The sequence below is a fragment of the Arvicanthis niloticus genome, chromosome 2, assembly GCF_011762505.2.
Source record: "Arvicanthis niloticus isolate mArvNil1 chromosome 2, mArvNil1.pat.X, whole genome shotgun sequence".
Lineage (NCBI taxonomy): Eukaryota > Metazoa > Chordata > Mammalia > Rodentia > Muridae > Arvicanthis > Arvicanthis niloticus.
Window position 1 is genome coordinate 100607180 of NC_047659.1, and position 27053 is coordinate 100634232.

Genomic DNA, 27053 nt, shown 5'->3' on the forward strand with positions numbered 1-27053 from the left:
CCTTCAATATCAGCTAACAAAATACTGGGCACCTTCTAGTCATTGGAGTACAAAGCAGGGCACAAAATACTTAAAAATCCACGGCTAGGGGCCGAGGATGGAGTTTAGTAAAGTGCCTGTCTAGCACGCACAAAGGCCTAGGTTTGATCCCTAGCCCCTGTACAAACAAATAGGGTGTATAAACCTGTGTGGTGGTGCCCGCCTTTAATCTCATTACTCAGGAGAGGACGGCAAGAAGTTCAAGATCATTCTTAACTACGCAGCCATTGTGCTCCCTCCCACGACAAAGAGCTGCCGGGGTGAAGGGTATCAAAATCCAAGCCCAAAGCAGCTTATAGCAGGCACTCAATTAGCCAACCATCATATTTCATTTGGTCCTTTACAACCTGGGAATTGAGGACCACCCGGTTTGGCAGAGAAGGATATTGAGGATTATGTGTGGCTGAGATCATTGGGGTCATTAGTGGGCGTGGGGATTAGCATTCTAACCCTGGTCTCAGCTGTGAATCAATTACACCTAAGCCATCCACCCAATCAGCATCAAGTACCGACTGCGGGCGTGGAGGTACTATGCAGGTCAAGTCCGGAAAGGCGTTTGCCGAGTGCAGACGACTCGCGAATGCTCTTGGTATAAATCGCGGGATTTTGGCGCGCTCTTTTTGTTGGCTGGGTGTTCTCGCCAGTGATTGGTTCCGGGCTGTCGCGGCTGCCGGGTCTACCTCGGCAGTGGAGAGGCGGCGCAGCTCTCCGCTGGCCTCCTGGGGGATGGGCCACCAGGAATCTCCGCTGACCAGAGCAGCGGCGGGAGGTGCAGCTTACATAAAGAGGTTACGTAAAGTGCTCAGCTGGCGCGAACTCGAGGACAGCCACGGGAACCTGGAAGCGGAGGCCTCCCCCGGGAGCGTTGCTGTCATCACAGGAGCAGCGCCGCGACCCGCTACACGTCCAACCCGGCTCCCCGCCTCGCGCCCTACTCGACTCCGCAGACAACCCCAGCTCGGAACGGACCATCCTCCGGCGCGGGCTCCAAGGGGGAACCGGTCCGCCCGGAAGAGGAACAGCGCCGGCCAGGTAAGAGCCAATGGAGGAGGAAGGGCCGAAGAGGGAGCCCCAGCACCCCACAGCACTCCGGGAGGGCCCTCGGAAGCCGAACTTTTAGCCAGTTTCCCTTCACCCGCTGTCCCCAGGGGCTTGGGTTGTCGCACTGGGCTCGGCTGGGTAATTCACCGGACTGTTTACACCGGGAGAACTCCGGGTAGGACGCGGGGAGGGGCCGTTGGGAGGGGGCTAAGCCCCAGGAAAGTTTAAGCCGGCCGTCTCGCTCCTGAAGACGGTTGTCTTAAACGGTGAAGGTCCCTACTGCTTTATTTTTTCCTACTCTTGACGGATAAATCAGTGGAGAGAGGGGACGGTTTGTGCTTCGGTTTCCGGTCCTCCCTCGGTACTTCCCGGTGGTTCCGTCTTTCCCGCTTTCCTTTCCCTTCCCCCGTTCAATTCGAGACGGTGGCTCCTTCTTAAAGGGGCCGCGACTGGCGGCGGAGGTGGGACGCTGGACGGTTTAAGTTCCTCATCTACCCTTCTCGGCCTAGTGGTTTTAACTGATTCTTTCGCCCTTAGATCATAATCCAAGGTACCGCTCCTCCGCATCTCGGGGCTAGACGGAGGGATGAGGCAAGGGGGGCCCGGGCGGCGCCGTTGCTGCTCCCCCCGCCCCCCGCAGCCATGGAAACGGGGAAAGAGAACAGAGCCCGCAGAGGGACAAAAAGCCCGGAGCGGAAAAGGCGAAGCCCAGTGCAGCGGGTACTGTGCGAGAAGCTGAGGCCGGCGGCCCAGGCCATGGATCCGGCTATGGCCGAGGTCCCGGGCGAGGCCTTCCTGGCCCGGCGGCGGCCGGATGGCGGCGGCGGAGATGTTCCTGCACGACCGCGCTACAGCCTGTTGGCGGAGATCGGGCGCGGCAGCTACGGCGTGGTTTATGAGGCTGTGGCTGGACGCAGTGGGGCCAGGGTGGCAGTCAAGAAGATCCGCTGCGACGCTCCCGAGAACGTGGAGTTGGCACTAGCAGAGTTTTGGGCCCTAACCAGCCTCAAGCGGCGTCACCAGAATATCGTGCAGTTTGAGGAGTGCGTCCTACAACGCAACGGGTTAGCCCAGCGCATGAGTCACGGCAACAAGAACTCACAGCTTTACCTGCGCCTGGTGGAGACCTCCCTCAAAGGTAGACTTCAGCAGGCGGTCCTGTCCTCTCCTGGACTCCCTTGTTCTCAGAACCGCTCAGCTCTAATAACTGTCTCTGGCTCACTAAGGTCCTTGTCCCGGCTTTGGGACCTTCTCTCTGTGAATGCTGCAGAATCAGTCTATTCCCCAAATGTTAGCCAGCACTCCATAACAAGCCCACTAAGTGCTAACCTTGATCTTTAAGAGTACTCACTCAGTAGGTGTGAGTCATAATTACAAGTCTAGCATTTAAAGATGGATGAAGCGTAGTCCTGGTGGGATTCAAAGTTGTTGGGCAGAACTGCAGAAGCCCCCTCATGCCTCTTTCTCTCCAGAACATAGAGGGGAAAAAAAAGTAGTAGACCCACCCATGCAGTCTCCTTTCCTGATTCCTAGTTTCTTCCAACTTCCAAATCAAGTCTCTAAGTGTGAGGTTTCCTCCGAGAACCCCAACCCTTCACCTGAGGGCAGACAATCATTCTGGTGGTTTTTAGTCCCTGAGGCATGCAGGTTAATAACTCACACACACAAGAGTAATAACCCCCACAGGTGGGCCAAGAGCTGTCGTATAACAAAACATTACATCTTTTCCTGCCATGTTAAACTGTCTGAGAAGTGATTCTGCAGAAAATGTGGTTCCATGAGGCCAAACACCTTGCCTTCCTGGGTCTACAAGAGGAGAGAGGCAGTGGGCTTTGAAGTCTGAGGCTTCCTGGGGCAGGGAGAGGCCAAGAGGAAAATGGACAGTCGGAATCCTAATTATATAATCTGAGTACTACAATTTTGGATAATATCTGTAAAAGTAAATTATGTCTCTGTTCTATAAATAGAAACTAAAGCTTAGAGGGAAAACTACAATTTGATTAAGGTTAATCAGCTTGAAAGGGGTGGGACTCCTGGCTTCAAGTTCGTGTCCTTGCAGTATTTGGAGGCCACGATGGTCTGTACTCACAGATCTTCACAGGTGTGATGCAGTCTTACCTACCTGAGGTTGAATTTAGCAGAAAGGGTGGGATTTAGGACTAGATTTCCTAAAATCTTTTTGGAGCATTTGTCGGATTTTATTATAATATCCCAGGAGAATTCCTTGCAGAGTTTTGAAGTCACTTAACAGAGGATTGGATAGTGTGATGGAATTCTCTGGGGGTCTTTCCCATCCTCCTTGTCCACTCAGAAAAGGCTGTCATTTCCAGGATGCTGGGCGCTTGAAGACTTGCAAGGGGAGCGCCTTCTACTTTATTTCAGTCTCCTCATCTACTTTCTTAGCCCTTTTACACATAATTTCTTGATGGTCTACAAATGAATGAAACATGCTTAGTGAATGTTTGGTATGTTCATATTTTAATACTACCTTAGGCCACATGAAGTTGTATTGCCAAACAATATCTTCTAAGTTCATTGATGCTGGCAGCTTGAAACTAGAACTTCAGCTAACAGCCCTTGTTAATTTTTCCAGTCTACAAAAATTTTCTTCACACATAGCATTTTAAAAAGAATTTTACAGTAAATAGTGGCAGGATAGCAAGTGTTTAACACCCTGGAGTTTGGGACTTGCATGCAGTCCTGGCTTGTTCTGAACTGATCCATGACAAGTTGAAAATCCACAGGGAGTGTACTTTTATCCTAAGATAGGGTATCTCTGTCATGAGGTTGTGCATGCTGGAAATGTCAGTAATATTTATAAGGAATCCACTGCCTTGGTTAAGTTCAGACTACTTTTTGAATTTCTTCCATCTTCATCTTAGAGATTTGGGTTCTTATTGTAGTTTCTCAAATTTTGAATATGGACCACATTTCCTGTGGGATTGGAATAGTAGGTTGAAAGTTATAGTAGTTTTTTCATTCTCCCTTTGTGAGCTAAAACAAGAGAAATTTTTTCCTTTGGGCCACATACCTCATATTGTCTGTTTTAATTTGGAGTCTCAATATGTATTGCCTCTACTTAGAAAAATGACAGCTAAGCTGTCATGTTATACATCTACTTAGCAGATAAAATAGTACATAGCTAGTTTTGCTAACATTGAGGTGGAAACAAAGACTCACATTTCTGTAGGGTATGCTTTCTTGACTCTAATGTCCAAGTCTTGGTTAGGCCTCTGGTCCTGTGTTTTTAGCATGCTGTTGATGTCCAGTGACATCAAAGCTTTCCTTAAACCCAAGAGTTCTTTGCAACCTTACTTTGCCCTGTTCCTTGTAATTCAGAATGATTTACTGCATGCCTCTGGTAGTATTGGAAGGGGAAAAAAGAAAACATAACACTTTATTGCTATTGAAAAATTTGAAGGCATAAATAGTGATTAGGGTCACTCTCCAGTGTGACAGGTTAGTTCATTAGACAGAAGGTTGTAGAGAGATTAAGAGAAAAAGAATGGTTAGCAGAAAAGATGTTCTTGGGAGGACAGTGCCCAGCTTTACGTAGCCAAGGATAGCTATCTCCTCTCACCTCAGCTTCTAGTGAATACACAGAAAGCAGTTTTAGAGTTTACTGAAATTACTTGATGTACAAACAAGTATCCAAAATACATTTTTAAAAAGAACGCAAAACTATGTTCTGGGTCATATCTCACTCCATTAGCCTCTGTGCGTCAGATTCATCCTTTCTGAGCATGGACCAAGCAAGTCCTACTCAGAAGTCCAGTGTTTTGTGGTGTGCATATCATGGGGGATAGGGTCTCTCTTAGCTCAGGCTGTTATGTAGCTGAAGATGACTTTACGGATTCTCTGCTTTGAGAATTGGGGCTAAAGTTACGCGCTGTCTATCATACTTGGCGGATGTGCTGTTGAGAATTAGACCTAGCGCTCTGTGTGCAAACACTTTCCCAATAGCATTCTGTCCCCAGCCTGTGTTTCACAAAGAAATAAGAGCTCTGGAAGGAGGACAAGACTTGCCCCAAATGAAGGGCACAACACTAGCTAGCTTAAGGGCTTAAAAAAAAGCCTATAAATTTGATGTCTTCAACTTGAAGTCCTTCAAGGAAAGGGGGAATTAAGGTATTAACAGTTGCTTTTGTCACCTTGTTTTCCATCCCTAAAAACCCCTGTCCTGAATGTACCTAAAATAGAGTTTAAGATCATCACCACTTAGAAAATATTAAGCACTCAGAAATTTGTTGCCCTAGTCTAAATTCTTCTGTCAGTCAGGAAGTTGACTTGTATGTACCCCAAACACATGAATTCTGGATTAACTCTCCATAGGACTAGAAACTTAGAAAACTGAGACACTAGCTTAACTTGTTGGTGAGTATGGATGTTCACTCAGAATGTTTTCGTAGCTCAAGGTAGGTTTGACCTGGGCTTTTGGGCAGCACTCTTTGCTGCATAGCAATGCTGCTGTGAGCCAGGTTGCTGCATAAGAGGCTTTGCAGGCTTTCCTTCCTAAGAGGGTACACCTAAGTGATTATGTGGCAAGGTCGCAAGTGGTGGCATCCTATTAAACAGGTTCTTGTTGAGTTTCATTAGTGGCCGGGGCAAACAGGACAGAAGTAGCTGACACAGGGAACCCAAATCTGGAGGGAATTAACTGCAGACTCCTGGCCTAAGGAGTGCCTAAGGGAACATAAGGGGCTCTGAGCAGGGTTAGTTCTCTTTTACCCAGGCTTCCCCAAAACAGCTCTGAATTCTTTACTACTGTGTCGTGGGCCTTGGAATTTAGGGACCCTCCATTTAGGCAGGATTGGATGATCTTTGACTATCTTGAAATAAAATGGCACTGGGGACCTTCAAAATTGATGAAATACAATAGAACAATGATTTAGAGTCCAAAGGTTTTATTCCCAATTTTACTAAAATTTACTGGATGAAACTAGTTGTGGTGGCTCCCACCCACCACATCCTTTTAAGGGTGAGTGCAGGGTCAGCCAGGACTACAGACTGAGACCATGTCTCAGAAACAAAACCTTGATGGTATGTGTCAGGTGCTATTGTAAAGGCTTTTATACCATAGCTCATTCAGCCTTCCTGACCATCTTTTGCAGGTTAGACATCCAAAGCTATTGGAAGTTGCATAATGTAAAAGTAAAATAGCTAAACAAGTAACCCAGTCAGGATTCAAGTATAGACTTGCTTGTCTTTTAATTGCCTAGGGGGGTATGTTAAGCAGAGGCTTCAAGGTTAGAGTTGTGGTTTGGTTGTTTTTATTTGTTTGCTTGCTTGTAAAATATGTGTAATTATACTTTGCTAATAGAATTTAATACTAATGTATCAGTCATGCATCCTGATTGTGGCTGTTTGTCTCCTTATGCTTTATCAGTGCTTATTGCACTGCTTGCTTTGCCATCTTCCTGTCATCGCAGCCCAAGAGGCCGTACCTGCTTTCTGATCTGTTCTTGGACGCCTTGGGGCAATTGCATACTCTTTGCTACTGGGTGTTTTCCTTCCATGTGTAGGGATTTTAGGGAGTAGCCCCAGGAGATAGAAGCCACCCTGTCTTAATTGAGTACATTGGTTGATTGGGGTTGCAATCAACCTATTGGGGAAGGTTTTTTATAGTGTAAGCTCTCTGGGAGACCTTAACTTCCCTAGTAGAGTATCAGTTCACCTTGTTCGCCCTCTAGCCCTATCCTTAGGGCAGGAATCCTCCTGAGTGACTCAAAGTCTCATCCTTCTGTAGTTGAAGCCTGCTGAGTAGCTTTCACAAAGCACATTTAAGTCAATCAAAATCCCTAACAGAAAAAGGAATCTGTATTTTCTGTAGTTAGATAATCCAGCACTAGGGACTTGATGAAGCTTACATTGTTTGGTGTATGCGAGAGCCTGCATATCAGGAACTTGTGTAGCAAGGGAAATGGAATATCCAAGTGTGAAATTGCCGTTAGCACCATGAAACAATAGAGCTTTAGTGAGAAGTTTTGCGCTTTGCAACCCCCCCCCCCCATTAGCTTCAAGATTACAAAATAGTTAATTATTTGAGTTTCAGTCTTCTCACCTGAAAATGCCGTGTAATTGTCAGGATTAAGGGTGTAGTTATCAGGATTATAGTTTGGGGCAGAGACAGTTGGAGAGAAATGTTTTGGTTTTTTGTTTTTGTTTTGTTTGTTTTTCTGTTTTTTTTTTTTTTTTTTTTTTTTTCCGAGACAGGGTTTCTCTGTGTAGCCCTGGCTGCCCTGGAACTCCCTCTGTAGACCAGGCTGTCCTTGAACTCGGAAATCCGCCTGCCTCTGCCTCCCAAGTGCTGGGATTAAAGGCGTGTGCCACCACGAATGTTTTTAATTCTTTGATTAATTACCACAGGAAATTAGTTACTAAATTCTGATGTAAACCTCAAATTCTTGACCCTGCCCCCTGTGCCTTCCTCCCTTGACTGTCCTCACTCTGCTGCAGAACCTCCTAATGAATGACTTCTTAGCTGCCGAGCTGTCTTCCCTGGCTCTCAGCCTCCAGAGGGAACTGTCTCATCCAATATCCGAGATGCGCTCTTGCATAAGTTAACCTATCCTGATCTAGCTTCAGCCCAAGAAATGTGGTGTAGATAGAGCAGTATTTCATCTTTTGCCCAACATGTAACATTCTGAAACCTGTATAGTACTGGGATTATTGAAATCAATGATTTCCAAGCTGAGTGTGGTGGCACACCTGCAATTCCAGTACTGGAGATAGCCTTGGCTACATATCAAGACTGTCTCAAAGAACCAAAAAAATTAGGGGTTGGGGAGAGAGAGCAGAGGTTAAGAGGATCTCTCACTCTTCCAGAGGGCCTTAGTTTGGTTCCAGACATCTGTGTTAGGTGGCTTACTGCAGGCTGTAACTCCAGCTCCAGGGGGTCTGATGCCCTTTTCTGGCTTCAGCAGCTGCACACAGCCCCCAACCCCCAGTTGATTTTTGAAGGACCTTGGTTCAGGTGGTGATGAGGATGTTAGTAATGGTCACTAGATAATTCTCCTAATTTTTGCTCCTCAAAATATTAAGTTCTTATATTTGGTGCGTAAGAATTTAGGATTTTTCCAGCATTTCCTGTTACCTTCTGTTTGTGCCAGAGAGCTAACAATCCATTAGAACAGAGGTCAGGGTGAGTCTGCAGTCACTCAGACTGTTTCCTGCTCTGTGCCCCTCCTGGTTTCTTCACTGTTCGTTTCTTGATCTTGGGCAGGAGTTGGCAGAGACCCAGGTCAGTTTGAAGGAAGGACTGGAATCCTAATGTCTCTTCTGAGTTCTGGGTGGGCAGCTGGGACTCACATGCTTCCCTTGAAGGAACCCTAGACCCTTGCCTGCTTGGACAAGTCATTCTGTAGCGTTCCATGCTTGCTCAGGGATGTGATGGGCTCTGGGCCTGCTGCTTCTGTTGGCATTTCTGTGTGAGGGCTCCTCCAGCATCTTTAGGATCTGTGTGCCCCTTCTAAAGACTAGCTTCTATAGTGCTTTTTATCTAATTTTACTTCTCTTGAATTCTTACAACCTAGATCTGTGTTATAGTTCCTTTGGCCAACTTGTTTTCTTTATGCCTCTTAGTTACCATAGTTACCAGTTTTGTGTATAAAATAATTTCCTTATTCATATCTCAGATTAGAAGTTTCATTGCTATGTGATGTGGTCTTTGTAGAAGGAATTTGATAGCATTCCTTCCTGGCTGTACTATTATGGAACTTTTCTTGCTGTCCCTTTCTGTCTGTTTCTAGGTGGGGCCTCAAGTTGTGGCTTCAGTTTTCAGGTTTTGTTTGTTTGTTTGTTTGTTTGTTTGTTTTTGGTAGACTCGGCCTGCTTGCTGGTCACCAAAAAGAGGATTATAGAGTGGGGGTTGAGGGAACAGTTCAACACTGATTTAAAAAAAAAAAGCCATATGCCCTGAATTGGTTCTGTTTGTATTACTTTGTGAGTAATATAAACAAATTTTACAATTATAGGGAAAGTTAGGTCTGACAGATTGTGGTTAAAACCAAAAACGTTGTCATGTCTCTTCCTACCTCTCTGGCTTTGGTAGATTTTGTTTGTACTTTAGTGATTTAAGGGCCACTGGGGAAGCAGAGATTATTTGGCTTATTATGTCACTGTAGTATGATATTGTAGTAAATAAATGGCTAGGAAAAAGAGCCTCCTTCCAGAGGCTGAGGAAATGTCAGCCTTGTCTTTTGGGACATAGCATACTCTGAGCCAAGGGACCTATTTTCAGGTCTTGATTCACTTAACAAATAGCCAGTCAATGTATAATCTGTCTGTCTTCCTTCTTTCTTCCTTCCATTTTGTTTTGTTTTGTTTTTGAGATAAAATCTCAACTATAGCCCTGGCTGTCCTGGAACTGAACTATGTAGAGCAGGTGGGCCTCAAACTCCTAGAGAGGTACCTGCCTCTGCCTCTGCCTCCAAAGTGGCAGAATTAAAGGCCTGTGCCTGCATACACAGTATCAGTTTTTTTGTCAAAATAAGACGTCTGCCTACTTGGACTTAGCTTATAGGGCATTTGTAATCCAGTAATTCACACATAAGGACTCTGCTCCATCAGTTGCATTATGAAGCATGCTGGATTGATTTGACATGGAAGTGCCAGTCACCAGCTTTCCTGGTTTTGAAACTATCTGTATTACCCAATTCTGCCTTATGCGTCTTCTTCAGATTTCACTGTGCTATCAGGTTAAATTTTCCTAACTGTATTTCCCATTTCTTTATACCTTCTTGGTCCACTTGTCCTGTGTCCCATCATCTCTTTAATCTCTGCCCAGAATTCTTGCATGTGTGTGCTGATCTTCTATAGAAGTTGACCTTATTGCCATTGTTCCATTTAGGATAATTGCTGTTAGAGGTACCTGTGAAGCCAAGGTTCACAGAGCCAGGGGCGTGATACCAACCTAGCTTGGATTAGGTATATGGTGAACTAGCAGAAGATATGGATGGAGTGGTGTGTACTTCTGAAATAAAATTGTAATGTCATTTTGTTTGTGTAAATAAAATGCTTAAGTGCATCAGGAAAGAAGAACAAGAACATCTGCCTCAAATGGGTTAGGAATCATAGAAGAAGCTAGGGCGCTATCTAAATGGTAATAGCAGGGACTGCACGCATTTTACAAAGCTTTTTATTCTCATCTTTCCAGCAGCCTTACAAAGAATGGATAGAATTGTACCCCAGTTCAAAACATACAGATACACAAAATGGCCTCAGAGTCAACTAGATGGAAGCAAATATAGTGTCTTAAATTCAAACCCCAGGCGCTTGACACCCAGCCCTAATGCCTTTGCCACACGTTGACTTGTCCTGTATGGGTGGACTGCGGGCATAGCATTTGCTTGGTGCCAATTGTGTAGATCCTCTTGGCACAGTTATTTGTCACCGTCTTTTTTCTTTAATATAGTGATCTGAATGTCCACTCAAGCTCTCTCCTGTCCTTTGGTTTAGGAGAAAGGATCCTGGGCTACGCTGAGGAGCCCTGCTATCTCTGGTTTGTCATGGAGTACTGTGAAGGTGGAGACCTCAATCAGTATGTCCTGTCCCGGAGACCAGACCCAGCCACCAACAAAAGTTTCATGCTACAGCTTACAAGCGCCATTGCCTTCCTGCACAAAAACCACATCGTGCACAGGGACCTAAAGCCAGACAACATCCTGATCACAGAGCGGTCTGGCACCCCCATCCTCAAGGTGGCAGACTTTGGACTGAGCAAGGTCTGTGCAGGGCTGGCACCTCGAGGCAAAGAGGGCAATCAAGATAACAAAAATGTGAATGTGAATAAATACTGGCTGTCCTCAGCTTGTGGCTCAGACTTCTACATGGCTCCTGAAGTCTGGGAGGGACACTATACAGCCAAGGCGGACATCTTTGCTCTGGGCATTATCATCTGGGCAATGATAGAAAGAATTACTTTTATTGACTCTGAAACCAAGAAGGAGCTCCTGGGGACCTACATTAAACAAGGGACTGAGATCGTCCCTGTTGGTGAGGCGCTGCTAGAAAACCCAAAGATGGAGTTGCATATCCCTCAGAAGCGTAGGACTTCCATGTCTGAGGGGGTCAAGCAGCTCTTGAAAGACATGTTAGCTGCTAACCCACAGGACCGACCTGATGCTTTTGAACTTGAAACCCGAATGGACCAGGTCACATGTGCTGCTTAAACTCCAGGGCTGAACGTCTTGGGTGTTTTTAAACTAGGTGAGTGCTTTTTTGTTACTGTACTTACACACTCCCTGGGCTGCCTGTGGGTCCTGCATTGGGCTGGACTATGGAGTTGTAGAGAAAATTCAGGGTCAGGAAGGAAGTCTCATTGATACAGATTGACCCTTAGATCTTGGCAAGTAGAGATGGGTCAGATTGTTTGAGTACAAAATAAGAAATGTAGAGAAGTTTTTTTAAAAGGAAATTATACTAGGCTGAATCTTTCAAGTTCTTTAGAAACACCTTTTTTTTATCAAGTAATAAATTCTCCTATAAAATGGGCTGAAAGGAACACAGTTTTCAGGGAAGGCACTTTGTCCCAACCGTGTTCTTGCTGTTCATGGATCCAGTTCTGTCCACATGGAACCTGATGCTGGAGGAAATTGGGACATGGAGAGAATGGATCAAGCTGTCTTAGTGTGGAATACTGATAATATAGAGATGGAAGAGGACATGGACCAGCTAGGATAAAGAACAGAGAGTATCCGGAAATGTTTGACTTTTCTATTCAAAGCAGTTAGACTGTGCCAAAATCTGAGGTGTGGTGGACAAGGCAGGACATTAGAAATTGACCACCATATATGCTAGGTATTTTTACACATATTGTTGGTGTTTTATATCATATACCATTAAATTAAAGACAAATATATCTTACTGAATCTACCTATGCCCTTTTTCTGGATTATCAAAGTGACAGGGTAGAAATAAGCTGTCCGCAGATTTTGCTGATGTCTTGGTGGGGGTAGTGCTGGTTTCATGGTCAGGAATGGACCTTCTGGCACAGGACCTGGCTTCTCCCTTCCTCTGAACCTCTCTGCAAAAGGTGGTTTGTACTGAGCTGAGCAGCTTACATCTATCTATCTTGTTCTCAGTAGACTTGGCTAGCCAGTGCTCTGATTGTATTTCTAACTGTAACTTTCCATTTCCATCCTAGCCTTTGCACTTCTGAAAGACCTCTTGGAATTCAATTTTTCCTTATATAAGGGAAAGGTTGTCATCGGGAGAAAAGGACGTGAATTTAGTTTAGGATTATGGGATTGTCTCAATTGAGACCCAGGCCCCTATTTGGTTCAGCACATGAGATGTGTGCTTGTTTTCAGGACAAAGTTGCAGCTAAAGAAAACAAGTCAGGTGGATTAGTTCAGAATTTTGTAAGCCAGAAGAGGATGATGGTCCCCTCAAGCTGGAATTACAGGTTGTGAGCTACCAGATTTAGCTGTTAGAACCCAAACTCAGGTCCTGGAAGAGCAGCAAGCCACTTAATTACTGAGCTCTCTCCAACCCCAAGAAACATTTTTTAATATTCTCTTTAGATGAATGAATGAATTAATAACAGCATACCAGTTATTGTCATAAGTAATTGTATTTTATGAAAATAACTATTTCTAAAAATTAAGGATGACTAGCATTGTTTTTGTAAATCTGTTTAATTCTTGCCTTAATAGTCTCATTGGGTTCTGCATTATAATATAGTAGACAACTTCTGAAAAACTCCACTGGGTGAAGGAAAGTGAAAAAGGCAAACAGTGTCTGCTTATTATGAAAAGTGTAGCTTCATAGGTTCCCAGACTAGACAGCAGGTAGAGAAGCAGTGACGCAGGCAGCTCTTTGTGAGCAGTTGTGCTGTGAAGAAGATCTGAGAAGTGGGTGCTAGTTAGAATCCTATACAAAAAAAGGATTTGAGGATCTATTCTATCCCTAATTTGGGATAGAACTTGAATACGCTGGTTTCTAGGTAACTTTCTGTTTGACTTGTCATTGCTGGGGCTGGTAAGCATACCTGGCCCCAGTACCAGCGCAAACAAACCCAATCACATAACAGTTAGCTGCCTGCCGAAAGAGCAGTTGCTTTTGCAGCAGTGAAAAGGGAGAAACTGCACTTTAGGCAGGGAAAGGTAGAATTCCTGTGCAGAGATAATTGGCTACAGTGTACGGTTTGAGTCTTATATCTCTGGTTTATTGGCTATTTGATAATCAGGCTGGTTATTTCACCACTCTGGGCTTTGGTTTTATTATTCACAAAATGGATTTAACTCCCATGTATATTTTATAGGGGTTGTGAAGTGCCCCAAACACATAGTTTGAGTGAAGCAGTGGGTTTTAAATGTGTACTTATGCTGAGATGGAAGCATGCTGATGCCTTACGTTGGGAGGTTTGCCGTTAAAAGCAAAGCCAACTTGTTCAGTTGATTGCTCTAGAAAGGCATGTCTGCATTTAGCAATTGCTCAATACAGCCTATCTTTCTCCATTATATGTCACTTTTAGAAGAGAGCCATTTCTAATGAATCTTATCAGCCACAAGCCTTATCCCAAGCAGGAAGTCAGTCAAGCTGATGGTCCTGTCATAGACCACACTCTACCAGGATATGACTGAGGGCCTCTGCGTTAAGAGCCAAGCCTGTGGTCCAGTACACACATTTCTGTTACTGGGACCTTTTGAAGTCAAGCTCTTGGGTGATGGATTTGGGCAGCTAAAGCCTGCTGAAGGAAATCAGATGTTAATGTGACTTGAAGTATCTGGAGAGTTGGGGTCATAGAAAATAGTCTTTGCTCCATGTGAAGTTTTAGTAGTTATCTAATATCAAAGAAGTAGGCCTGGTTTTTGTTGTTGATGAAGGTCATAGAGCTAATGTGTATAGTTTAGATTGTAAGTCTTAAGAAATCCTCATAATTGAATTCAGTGAATAATTTAGCTTGGAGCAGCCTGACCTTGGCTGTCTAGCTGTAAGCAGTCTAGAGTGCAGGCAGGGGCTAGAGAAGTTGGTAGGTTTCCCATGGGAGATAGTTTCTTAAGTGAAATTTAGTGTCCTGATCCAAGCAATGTGAAAAGGAAAGGTGTGGTGGCTAAAGGGCCAAGGCCTTTGGTTTCTGTCCCAGAAGTTGATTTTAGCTTTTGTCTATTTAGCATTGATTGATCACAGTGCACACCCCCTTCAGGTGTGTGGGGTTGAAGGAGGGATTTGACACTCTGTGGCCTGAAGTGGATTGTTGCACCCAATTTTTTATTTGTTTGTTTTTCGAGACAGGGTTTCTCTGTGTAGCCCTGGCTGTCCTGGAACTCACTCTGTAGACCAGGCTGGCCTTGAACTCAGAAATCCGCCTGCCTCTGCTTCCAAGTGCTGGGATTAAAGGCGTGGGCCACCACCCAGCAAGACGGAGACTTTTATTTAAGTAAGATGATCTCACTTGGCTACAGGGGATCCACTGACTAGTGTCTTAGGGTTTCCATTCTTATGAAGAAGACACCATGACCATGGCAACTCTTACAAAGGCAAACATGTAATTGGGTCTGGCTTAAAGATTTAGAGGTTTTGTCCGTTACAGCAGGAAGCATGGCAGCATGCAGGCAGACTGGGTGCTGGAGAAGGAACTGAGAGTTCTCCATCTTCATCCAAAGGAAGCTAAGAACAGACTGTCTTCCGGACATTAGGAGAGTTTCAAAGCCCACCTCCCACAGTGACATTCTTCTTTCAACAAGGCCACACCTCCTAATAGTGCCACTCTCTATAGCCAAGCTTTCAAACTCATGAGTCAATGGGGGCCAAACCTATTCAAACCATTGCAGTTAGTAGGAGTTTTGTTTTTATTTTAGGCAGACTTGTGAGGCTTTTCTTTTCTCAGACTAGATTGGGTGAGGGCTGTGTATCTCTAGTATTTCACAGTGCTATACCAAGAGAGAGCTTTGGGGGAAGATGTCATATTTGGTTCTCTCTTGTCCCAGGAAATAGAAACTTTGCCTTTGACTATGATGACTTTGGCTTAGGTACCAGTGTACACATATGTCCCCTGGGGCCTGGTCTTTCTAGGTGTTTTGGAGTTGTCCTCCATAGATGAGGAAGGCTGATAGCAGATCCAGGCAGCTTCCTGGGGGATCCTGTTGCCACCTCTGGATGGCTCCTGCTCTGACAGGAGGAAACCAAGCTGTTAGTTCTGTAATGGGTTGTGTACTCACGCAGGGGTCCTCTGTTATGCTAGCATCTGGAAGGACAGGCCTGCTCTGGGGCTGTTGGTAGCAAGGCCCATATGCTGTTCATAGCTTCTCTGGCATCCTTGACTCCACCCTTGATTTTATTGCTTGGGTGAATCTGAGGGGCTCTGATGATGATTATCTAGCTGCCAGCAAAGTTGTCTGAAAGTTTGGTTTTCTTCCAATTCGAATCTCTTGGGACCTTGGGGACATGAAGATATTCCCACTGACCTAAGTAATAGCTTCATGCTATCAAAGAAGCCTACTTGAGGGGCCCATGAGTTGGGCCAATGGCCCTATCTTTTTATCTCTATCCCTGAATGAACTTATTCGGGGAATAAGTTGTTTTTCTGTACTTACTGTTCTACATTTGTCCTCATTCTGTACATGAGAGAGCAGTGGTTCACTAAGAGTCAGAACTTGATACAAGTGTATGTGGTTGGAGGTTCCATCTTTCCATTCTGCCTTCTGATGTCTCTTAAACACTTGTGTGGGTTCATGCTTTGAAGCAGGTAATGGCTTCTTTTCCAGAAAACTACACCGATTGTCCTTCATACATAGTTCCTGTGGGTATCTTGCACAGCCACAGCTGCTCTTGGCTATGTATACCACAGCAGGACCACCAGCCCAGCCATTGCTGTAGGTAACATTAGCCTGCGTACAGATTCCTATTGAGTTACTTCAACACTGCCCTGGACATTGGCAGGGAAGGCAGTCTAGGACAGAGGCACCCATAGAACCAAGGGGTGTCTTCATTGGAGCCATGCAGTACCAGCTTAAACAGAAGCTGCCATAACATCCTGTTTGAAAGTCATTCTCAAGAATTAGCCAGAAATTCCAGGTAGACGAGGACCCAGAACAGAACAACAGGGTTGCTGTAATTCTCAGGAACAGCTCTCTCAATTCTCAAATTCTGACTAAAGCGGGGATGTCCTCAAGAATGTCTGCTCTGATGGATTGGGCTGCCTGCAACCCTGTGTTGCCAAGGCAAGCAAGCAGTGTAGCCTATTGATGACATTGGACATTTAGATGTTATTACTGTCTCCTGAGAGCTTGCAGTTTACTTAAAGGTAATGGCTCAGTGGATAGCAGGGAAGTCTTTGTGGAGGAGTATTTAGGACTGGTGCTTGAGGGACTTCGGAATATCTTACCATAGTTGGGATAGAGACCACTTGGACATGGACTGAGGAGACTACTTGGGATTACTCTGAGAAGGGAAGGGTGCCGTTCCTCAGTGCTGACTCGGGCCTGGGGAGAGTACCCAAGATTTTGTCTTGACAAAGTAGGGAAGAGCAGACGAGTTGTCGGCCCGTCTTCATTTTAACTAATACCTCATACTATTCCAAAAGCAGAAGAAATAGAGATTTCTTTCAGCATTTCTAGGGCTCAGAGGCATGGCAGGTCTTAAAGATGCCAACCAAGTTTAAAATAAATCAATACTATAAAACACTGCAGTGAATTTCCCAACTTTAAAGGAATTTCACTTTCAGTAAGAGCTACCAGGGGAAAGCTGTAACTCAGCCTGCAACATAAACAGGTCAGAAAGAATTCTGTATTTTGTTTCTTTGTTAAAGAAAATGATGTCTAGGGACTTGGGAAGACTATTTTAGAGCTACCCTGGCACCCCATAAGGCATAGTAACGAAGATAGAAATGCTTGTTTTCTGGCTACAAAACTAATCTTGATTTGAAGCTGGGGGAAGGAGTCTTATGAATGATGGTTTGAATTTTTTTTTTTTTTAGTTTGTTTTCTGAACTCAGAGGCATGGTCCTAGAGCAGTGATGGGAGAAACATTGGCTGTATCATTTTGGGTTTTAATATTTATCATTTTTTCCAGTGAGTAAAATTACAAAGATGATGTGAGGCAGCTAGTTGATTGTGCATGTACTTACATCCATCCTCCAGGGAAAGGAGCCCCTTAGCAACCACATATCATACCCCTTTGCTTTTCCTTTTCTACTTTCTATTGGACATGCCTAAGACATTCTCTTCTAGAAAGCTTCAGTCTATGACAAATTTCAGGCACGGAGTAGGAGTGTGCTGCTGTAAGATCTTGGCAGACTCCACAGACACTGCCAGCAGGACCCAGCCCCTTGTACCAGACATAAAAAAAACTGGAAGTCACAAGTAAAGACTCGTTTGTTGTTAGTAACCACATTGCCTGTTTGGATCTGGTGAATGTTTGGAAGGAACTCTCAGTTTGCATGGGGCAGTAGAAATGGGTGTAAAAAATACCACACCCCAGACAAACAACAGGGTGACTTTTTACCTTTATAAAACTTGTTCTGGGGTTTAAGCCAAGTACTGAAAGTAAAGTGCAGCCGTCACCAGTGACACAGTCCAGAGGTCCCTTGACCATCTCAGGGCCCAGCTTCATTCTAGTGTGGTAGAGAAAACCCTTGGAGAGCACGCAGCTCCGTCCCACTGATACAGAACTCCACTTGCCCATTGCTGCTGGAGCTGCTGTCCGTGCTGTGAGCAGACTAAATGAGAGGCCTCTGCAGTCCCAATCCTTGGCCTAGGGAGAAACAGGACAGTGTCAGAAGGTGATTCCAATTTAGCAGTGTCAAGACCATAAGACATCCATAAGCAAGGACTGTAATTCCCATCAGAGAGAAATTCAAGCCATTGGGTCACAGTCCTCTTGAGCTGCCTTTAAGAGTACAATTTTCAAAAGCTTAGGGGATCGTAGCCTTAATTTGACCTCAACCTGGTGGAGAAGAGACTTCTGTCTTTCAGTATCCTTTCACACCTTGGTTTGAATGATACCTGGTATGAAGGAGAGGCACATGTTGGCAATGGAAGCCAGAACCCATGGTCCTCTTTCTTTGTGCGTAATGAACATGTGCATTTACTTGTTCCTGCCTGGAACAAGCTGGCTTCTTAAGTGGGGTGTGAAAGCGGGGGAGCCCTGCTTCCTTAACTCAGTACTCCCCTGCTTATCTTGTTCAATCCTTACTTGTGTCCTTGATGTGGCCGCCTTTTCTCTAGGTGCTCACTTCCGTTCCAGAGAGGAAGTAAGGGATTTGGCCACGTGGGTGACATCTGCTAGCTCAAGTGCAAGAGCTCTAGCCCAGGGTCTCCTCCATTGAGCTCCCAAAGAGAGACCACGTAGGCAACCCTAGAGGGATCCTAAGCTGTCTTAAAGGCCACTAGAAGCTCAGAGAAGAAGAGTGCTGTCTTTTGAAGTAGGTGACAGGAACGTTTGTCTAGATAGACTTGGAGAAAGGCCATCAGCCAGCATCCTAAGCAGAACTCAGAGTACGCATTGGCAGAGCACCAGGAATATATGTGCAAAGAGCTTAGGCCTAGGTTGGCTCCTACAAAGGTCAGATACCTCTCAGCTGCCATATAAGGTGGGGTTGGAGAGTGGGTGGAGCAGTGCCTCTAGAATTTTAGGAGGGTGGGTCAGGGGAAGGAGCTACAGTACCACACCTGGCAGGATACCTCTGTGGAGGGCAGGAAACTAACTACATAGTCCCTTTCTGTGTGAAGGAGGGAAAACAACCAGGATCATGGAAGCCCTGCATTTTTACAGTTTTTTCACATTTAGGGATTTATGGAATCTTCATTTAAACCACATTACCCCTTCTGCCTCAGTGGCTTTGAGTATCTCATCTCTCTCTGGGTTGTTTACCTGTGCGCTCTCACCATTATCTGAAGTGCAGTTCAGCAAGCAGAGGATTCAGAAGTGCCATGACTCCTTTTACCTCCATCATGGTATTTTGTTTTTGGTAAACCTTTCTAGGCTAACCATGAATTTGACTATCTCTCCCTCATGTGTGGAGCCCTTCTTTCCCCTAAGAAAGCCAGATTCCTTAGCAAGAGCCCCCAAGAGTTTCCCTTAGTATGCTCGGCTCTGCGCTGTAACCAGACAATGTTTTGCCTAAACCATTCTGGTCTGGAGCCTTTCCTTTTATAACCACAAATTGTTCTGTCACCACATGGAAGAGTGACCTCCTTTAGTAACAAGGACTTAGATGGCTTCCTCCTTGTGGGAAAGTGTCCTCTGGGGAAATCCCAGGATCCCTGACTTTTTTCTGGAGCCCTTTCTCTGCTAATCAGAACAGCTACAGTTGAACCTGGTTCTGTTAGGACCCACTGAGGCAGTGAGCAGCTTTTATTTCAGCCCCACACTTAAGCTTAGGGAAGGGTATTTGTTATGATATCCACTTATCTACCTACCAGTTTTATCAGAGCTATTTCTAGGAACAAAAATGTCCTCTTTTAATTTAGGACCCATTTACAGCTAAAGCACTAAAGAAGAGCCCCAGCCCTGAGACCTATTGTCTTCCTTCAAGGCCAGAGCAGAGCAGAGCAGAGGTCTCAGTGGTTCCAAGCTCTCACACAGTCAGGATGACTCAGCTGGCAGCTCTGCCTACTGTTGGTCACCATGGAGCCTTCTAAGTCTAGAATCTTCCATCCTGGTTAGTAATTCTTTTCGTGCATTTGGTAAACTTTTTTTTTTTTCCGAGACAGGATTTCTCTGTGTAGTCCTGGCTGTCCTGGAACTCACTCTGTAGACCAGGTAAACTTTTTAATACTAGCAATTTTGGCAGCACACTTAAAGAAATCAGATGATTTAAAATAGTATATGTCAGTAATATACAGTGTGATCACTGACATATTAAGACTAAGTCTCCATGTATAAAGGCTCCCTCTTTGTGCTGTTGCCGTAGACTCACTGCCCTGTGGAGTTTTCTGACACAGTTGAGGAAAAGCTGATGTGTTTTCAGCAGCATGCTGTTCATGTCCTTTCTTTTACTGAGCCTTCTTGCTCAGGTGTCCATTGGGCCTGGCAACTGTGCTTTCTTTAAATATGTGTTTCTGAGGGAGTGAGGTAGCTGTGGATCCAGCTTCAGATGATGGGACATGGAGCTCATCATGTCTCTCGGTGGTCTTGTGCCCTTGAACAAGGGTTACAGGTTCTGCTTGAAGACTTCAGAGACAAGGAAAGGCTCTGATATGTTGAGTTGAGGTTGGCCTCAATGTTTCCCACTGACCACATTCCCCACATCTCAGCCACACAGATGGTACTGTTTACCTGTGCCTACCTGCAAAGCCATGACCAGTTCTCTTGGCGTTCATGTGCTACCTCTGGTTAGTTTTTGCCTTCATAAATCAGGCTCCTGTCTTTGATTATTCATTGTGCCATGGGTGCTTCTCAGAATCTGAGTAGGGAGATAGTCTACAGGAAAACTGCATACAACATGTATACTGTGAGAGTTTAAGGCCTTTCAGGGATTCTAGAACTCATGCTACATTCCTGAGGTTAAAAGAGCTTTGGATTAAAAATCCTTCTGTCTCGTCAAGTTTTTCATTGAGCACTTGGGGGGCGGGGGGGGGGGGGAATGAAGTCTCTAGAGGAAAAAGCAGTGGCACTGGAAGCCAGGCCTCTCGTCTACTCTTACCATCATGTAGAGATGTAGGTCTTTCCTGATGCTTCTGAATAGGCTACCAATTGGGAATCTGTGCCCAAGACTTATTAGTGTTACAGCCCAGGTGGTATTCTGCCTTTCCAAGAAGCTGCCAGCCAGATGACTGAGCAAAGTATGTATATGGGATGTAGAAGGCGGGAGCAGGGGTTCCCTGGCCAAGGAGATCCCTGTCTACTAATGAGTACTGCTTGTTTCCTTTGAGAGCTGCCATCTGTCCACAGCTACCCCTCCTGACGCTGTGGACTCTGAGTCTTTCTACTACCACCAGAACTCCACTACTACCTCCTGAGCTGCTTGCCAGCTAAGGAGAGTAAAGCCATTTTTAAAAATTAATTCCTACTTATTTATTTGCCATTTTACAGATAGATAGTTGCCATATTCTAATTCTGTTCTTGACATGAATCATGTACTTTACCTGACTTATACCCAGGGGACATAGTCTGCAGCCACCCTTCTCAGCGTTGCCACGCTTGGCCTTCAGGAGCTCTCTCCACATGCATGTAGAATCCGCTTTTCCTTTGAGGGAGGTTCTCATGCTGAGAAACTGGGAAGAAAAAGTGGAGACAGGAACCTCTATAACCAGTAGACTGTCTAAGTGTCAGAAGAGCCCGTGTTCTTCATATGCTTTATTTCTCCTTGTCCTGCTGTGATGGTGTGAGAGCTGAGGGATGTATAGCTTGGTGCCAGAACAGCACAGGCTTCATGGTAGCTCTGCCCCTTGCTAGATGTCCGAGCAAAGAGAAATAGCCCAATCTTCGTAGGTGTGAATAAACTTCTCTCCATACTCTGGCTGCTCAGAAGCTTGGTGTGAGTGAGTAAGTACTTGGCACTGAGGTGGGAACTTAGTCAAAGGCCTAAGTTTTTATAACCATATTTTTTCTCTTAAAATGCTGTCCTTTAAAATATCTCTGAGAAGTTTGTAAATTAGTTTTATATGCCATATATACAATGACTGATAGGACAGTTTCTGTTGGTCATTCAGTATGAGTTCATTGTAGCATCCAACACTACTTGATAATCTGATAGCCCTAAGAGAGTCAGCAGACCACAGTGTAGCTAGAGACTGATTATTAGGCCCGTCCGCTCACCACAAACAAAGCAGAGTCCTTGCAAAGACTGCTCTTTGGACATGCTTTCTGGGAGAAGGTGCAGAAAGGGATCTAAAAGGCTAAGATGACAGCTAGACAGGGAAGGAAGTAGAACAGTGGGCGCTAAAGCCAAAGCAGAAAGGAGGCTTTCGCCTGAAGAGAAGGCTGGCTAGACACCAAGTTTGAATTTGCGTGAAGCTGGATATCATAGTGTATGCCTGTGTAAACCTAACACCTAAGAGGCTGAAGCAGGAGAATTATCTGTGGGACCATTATCTTTACCATAAAGATTCCTATCCTCTGAATGGAGTTTACCCCCATTTATTCTTTCACCTCATAGGGAAGATACAGGATAGATCCTGAATTAAGCCTTAAGGACTCCAAGTAAGTCATGATAACTTGTGCCTGTAATCCAGCACTCAGGGAGGCTAAAGTCAGAGGATTGTCTTGACTTACAGACCAGTCTGAGTTCTAAGCCATTCTGGGCTACAGAATAAGATCCTATTTCAATAAAACAAAAAAGTTACATTCTAGGTAGTCTGGTCTGACACCCTAAGAGCCAAAATGACCATTAATACATGACAGTGCAGTAATTTGAGTGTCACTCTGTGAGCTGAGTAGTGTAGGTGAAACGAAGAAGAGCTGCTGACAGTTGACTAGAGTCTCACTCCTCACAGCAGACCTCAGTGTACATTGTACTGTCTGCTTTCCAAAAATGGAAAGAGTGGAAGGCGCCCATCATGGTTGTGAATATTAGGTAGTAGTCTGGCTCCAAACCCTCAGATGTCACCTGTCCCTTCCTTCATGGAGTTTGGGAATGAGAAAGTTGTATTTCACCTGCCATGTTTCTAAACTCATTTCATAAGATAATACAATTAATAAACTAGGGGCCAGTGGAGGGATCCAGTTTTTCAAACTGTTCCTACTTATTATGAACAGTTATTTAAAGAAATGACACTTAGACATACAGGACAAGAGGCTGTCATGGGGAGGGCGGACACTCTCCTGTCTCTGGCCACACGTTTCCATCCCTTGCTCCTGCTCTTGTAGTGTCTGTCATCTGAGATGCTGTGGCTTTAGTAGGAGCCATTTGTTTTCCCTCACTGAATAGAGAAAACCGCTGCTCAGCTGGCAGAGGGACTGCTGGAGCTCCTGGTGGCTATCACACCTTTCTGCCTGTCCCCTGGGCATATGACAGGTGCCTAAGACAGGTGCCTAATCCACAAGCAATAACACTTGACTCTTGTGTCTAAAAGAATGAAGTTTACAGTACAAAGTTACGTGATAAAAGTAGAGGCTTTGGAAAGAGACTGGCCTCTGCATAAACTGCTGACTCAGCCCTGCTTCTTAGTGATGATGTCGCCCTCCTTCCAGCTACAAGTTTCTCCTCTTTAAACCAGGGTGACAGTACCAGGGTGAGGTATCAGAGTTGCTGGAGGATGCAAATTTAAATTGAAAAGCTTTGTAGGAGGGTTGAAAGTCACCTCACTGGGTTACCTATCAAGTTGTAAGTGCTCAATAAGATGTGTTATAGAGAAATTGAGTTGTACCAAGGGAACTTAGTCCAAGATCTGAAGTAACAAAGGTAACAATTTATAGAAAACCTGATAGATCACCTTCTATCCCAAGGCTGAATCTAATGTAGGCTGTTAGGAACAGTGACTTCACCAGCTTTGAAGCACATAGTAAAATGTTCTAGTGGGAAGACTGGAGAGGTTCTAGTTAAGTTAGACCTACTATTCTCACTTTTGTGATATGTGCCAATTGCTCCCTTTCTCTGTGCCTTTCCTTTGGAAAAAGTGGTCAAGATCATCTTGACACATTGTGGGATGTAGTTACAAACTGAAGTCCACTGCCGATGGCCACCATTCGTCATTGTGCTCAGCAGAAGTGGCTTTGACTTTCAGGCGGGCTCTGTTCAGGAGTCCCACTGACAGCAACAAGGAAAACCCTGGTTGATGCTAGGAACCACATCATGCTATACCCTGGCCAAGGGAGCCAAGGATGGCATCTGGTAGGATGAAAGGAGCTAAGTAAAGGCCCATAGTGGCTGGGACCTGCACTGTTCATCCGCTAACAAGTATTCAGGGCTGGTTGCTTTGACTCCAAGCCAGATGGCCTTTACTGCTCTTGTTGAGGTGGTAAAATGTGCTTCCCCATAGTCCTGTAAGCATGCTGTGGTGTGTGTTCCTTGGGGAAGGTGTACCTGTCTATCTTCTGTTTCACCTACTGATGTACTGAAAACATAGACAAAAGCAACAAGCTGGGATAGCTGCCAAGTCATCAAAGAGTAAATGAGTTTTTCTCCAAGTTGAAAGAAAACTGGGAAGAAATCCCCAAGTGGATTTTTGGGGGACTCTTAATTCCTATTGCTAGTAGGGGAACAGATGCATTCAGTAAAAGAGCAGGCCTCAGGGATAGGAGTCTGCTTCTTAGAGTGCATGCTCTTTATGTGTAGACTTCGGGTCAGTTAATTTTGTGCATGCTGATTTTGTTGTTTATTTTTTAGTTGGAAATATTTTTTCATATATTCTGTTTTCCCTCTGATTATCCCAGGCTCTCCCCACCTCCACCCACCAAACTACTCCTGCTTTCTTTTTCTCCTTAGAAAGCAAACAGGCAAATTAAAACAAAACAAAACAAATCCCAAAACAGTAGAAACACATACAGACAGAAAGACACTCAAAACCCATTTAAAAAAAAAACCAAAAAAAACAAATTTGGAAGCCATGATATGCAAGCAAACAACCAATAAGGTTTAAAAATGCCTAAACAAATCGACATGAGACAAACAACAAGAACACAATCCACAATACCATTGAGTTTGTTTTATATTGGCCATCTACTGCTCGGCGTAGGGGTGGGGTGCCCTTGAATATAGTTGGAGACTGTTGGAAAAAACTAGGTTTGCCTTTGCAAGCTGCTGTCGATTGAAGATAGCTTCTTGGTTATTGATGAAGCTCTATCTGTTTTTCTCTCTCAGTGCTGGGACCCTATCAGGCTTGGACCTGTCATGGTAACACAGTCCTGTTGTGTCTTGTACCTTGGTGTCATCCAACTCTCTCATTCTCTGCACTGTCCAGATTTGAGTCTCTTATTGGTTCCTGTCTACTTCAGGAGAAAGCTCTCTGATGAGGGTGAACAAAGCACTGATCTGTGGCATAGCAGAAAGTTGTTAGGAGTCATTTTATTGCTGTGTTTCTTTAGCAGAGCAATAGTATTTGTTTTTCCTCTAGGCACATGGCCTGCCTATCTAGTCTCAGGTTCTTGGCCACCAGAGACATGTCAGGCATGGGTTTCATCTCATGGAGTGGACCTTAAATCCATTCAGATAGACCAAGGTTGGTCATTCCCACAGTGCTTATTCAACTATCGCAGAGGTGTATTATACAAGCAGATTACCATTGTAGAACACAGGGTTTGAAGCTGGCTTGTGGTTCCCTTTCTGCTTTGGTAGCATGCAGAATACCTTCCAGTATCACGGAAACTTGTCTGTAGGGGTGAAGGTTCTAGTTAGGCAGGCTTGACTTGTGTTCACAGAGATATGTAAGTGTTGTTTTTAGCAGTAGGGCCTTCCCATCAATTTGTAGAAAGCATCCAATATCCTTGGGTTGTTGGTGGCTTTTTCTGGGATGCCTTTGGCCTACAACTGAATTAGATGTGACCCATTCCTGGCACTGGAAGTTTTACTTAGCAGAGAAAAATGTCCAGTTGGGGGATTTGTCTCCTTTATTATTTGGTGACACCATTTAGATTTCTTTCATATATGTGTACATTTTAAGAAGCTTCTACAGTAGTGGGTTTCCATATGACCCCTCCAGTGATGCTCAGTGTTAGTTGTCCCTCCTTGTTCCTCTTTTCCCTTCCCCTTTCAGTTTGATCCTCCCATTCTAGTCTGTATCCCACCCCCAATTCTGCCTATTAACTATATATTCTATTTTCCCTAATTTATACCTAACTTGTCTCCAGAGCACATGCTTTTATGTATAGTCTTTGTGTATAGTTTTATGTATTAGGTCTGGTTAATTTCAGTGTGTTCTGGTTTTTATGTATGTCTTGTTTTGTTGATTTTAATAAGTTTATTAAAAATAAGGAAAAGAGGGGAGTCTTGGTTTTAGTTCCAAGTCAGAGGTCCACATCTGGGGATGGCTCTTCTTGCTGCTTGCTGGCTGTATTTTGAGGCAACACAGGGCATCATGTATCAGGAAGCTTATGCAGTGTATGTGTCTCCAGGATCTGCACCAACATCCCCCCTTTTTTATTTATATTTACTCATTATTTATGTATATGTCTGTTTTGCCTGCATGTATGAATGTACATCATATGCATGCCCAGTTCCAGTGGAGGTCAGAAGAGGACATCAGATCCTCTGAAACTGGAGTTCTAGATGGTTGTGAGCTGCCATGTGGGTACTGGAACTTGAGCCTTGGTCCTGGAAGAGCAACCAGTGTTCTTAACCACTGAGCTCTCTCTCCAGATGCTAGGATCTCCCTCTTAAAAGACCATCAAAGCTTAGTCATGGAATTCTGCCCAAATGATTTATGTAATCCTTATAACCTCCCAAAGGCCTCATCCATCCAAACACCACAAGTTTTACCACCTTATTACCTTTGCATGGACTTTAACATCCTCCTATAGAAACAAACTGTATTCTTACTTTCTACCACACAGCTTTGTAACTCAACGTATTTCACTTGACCCATTAACAGTCTTCTTACTGATACACTAATGCCCTTCTTCTCTCATCGAATTTAACAGTGAGCTGATAGATCATTTATTTAGTCTCTTTAGTTTTGGACTTTGGAGGTATTGCCTCATAATTGAACATTTTTATTCATGAATTCTTTTCCATATTTAAAGTTAGCAGTGAAGCTAGGTTTCCAGGAGTGGAAGGAAGTACCAGGCTCTAGCTCTCAGCGTACCTGAAATTCTGAAAAGTTTTTAACCAGCTGTTTGCCCGAGGTTGCTTACACTCTATCAGGGTGAAGGATGCCTTTCCCATAGGCACCTACAACCACTTGAGATGGCTGAATGCTGAAGGTACATTCAGAGTCTAGCTGGAGACCCTGACAAAGGAGAAGTGAGCTCATCGGATGTCAGAACTCCTGTAGACCCTATATTTTATATTCATTACACTCAGAGCCCAAAAGGGACGAAGGCTTCTAGAGGAAGAGAGAGGTAGACATGCCCACTCTGGTGTCACTCTGTGAATGAGCTAGGGCACCTGTTTAAGACCTAAGGCTATGGGGCCAGTGTTGTCTGACTGTACT

The 27053-nt window shown here is 44.6% G+C and overlaps 1 protein-coding gene across 12 annotated transcripts in view; it reads left to right on the forward strand.

Annotated features, from left to right (window-relative positions):
• The first annotated feature begins 548 nt into the window (after positions 1-548).
• Positions 549-27053, forward strand: part of Stk35 (serine/threonine kinase 35) — a 32390-nt gene continuing 5885 nt past the window's right edge. For 10 of the 12 annotated variants that reach the window (XR_004606079.2, XR_004606080.2, XR_004606083.2 and 7 more), the window contains exons 1-3: positions 553-1071; positions 1618-2218; positions 10537-11286. Coding sequence is in view for 3 of the 12 variants with exons in the window: in XM_034493689.2 (XP_034349580.1) it covers positions 571-1071; positions 1618-2218; positions 10537-11249 (1815 nt within the window). In the remaining 9 variants the exon portion in view is untranslated. Of the gene's footprint in view, positions 1256-1617; positions 2219-10536; positions 11287-27053 lie in introns of all 12 variants that reach the window. The other 2 variants (XM_076929742.1, XM_034493690.2) reach the window with 2 other exon arrangements.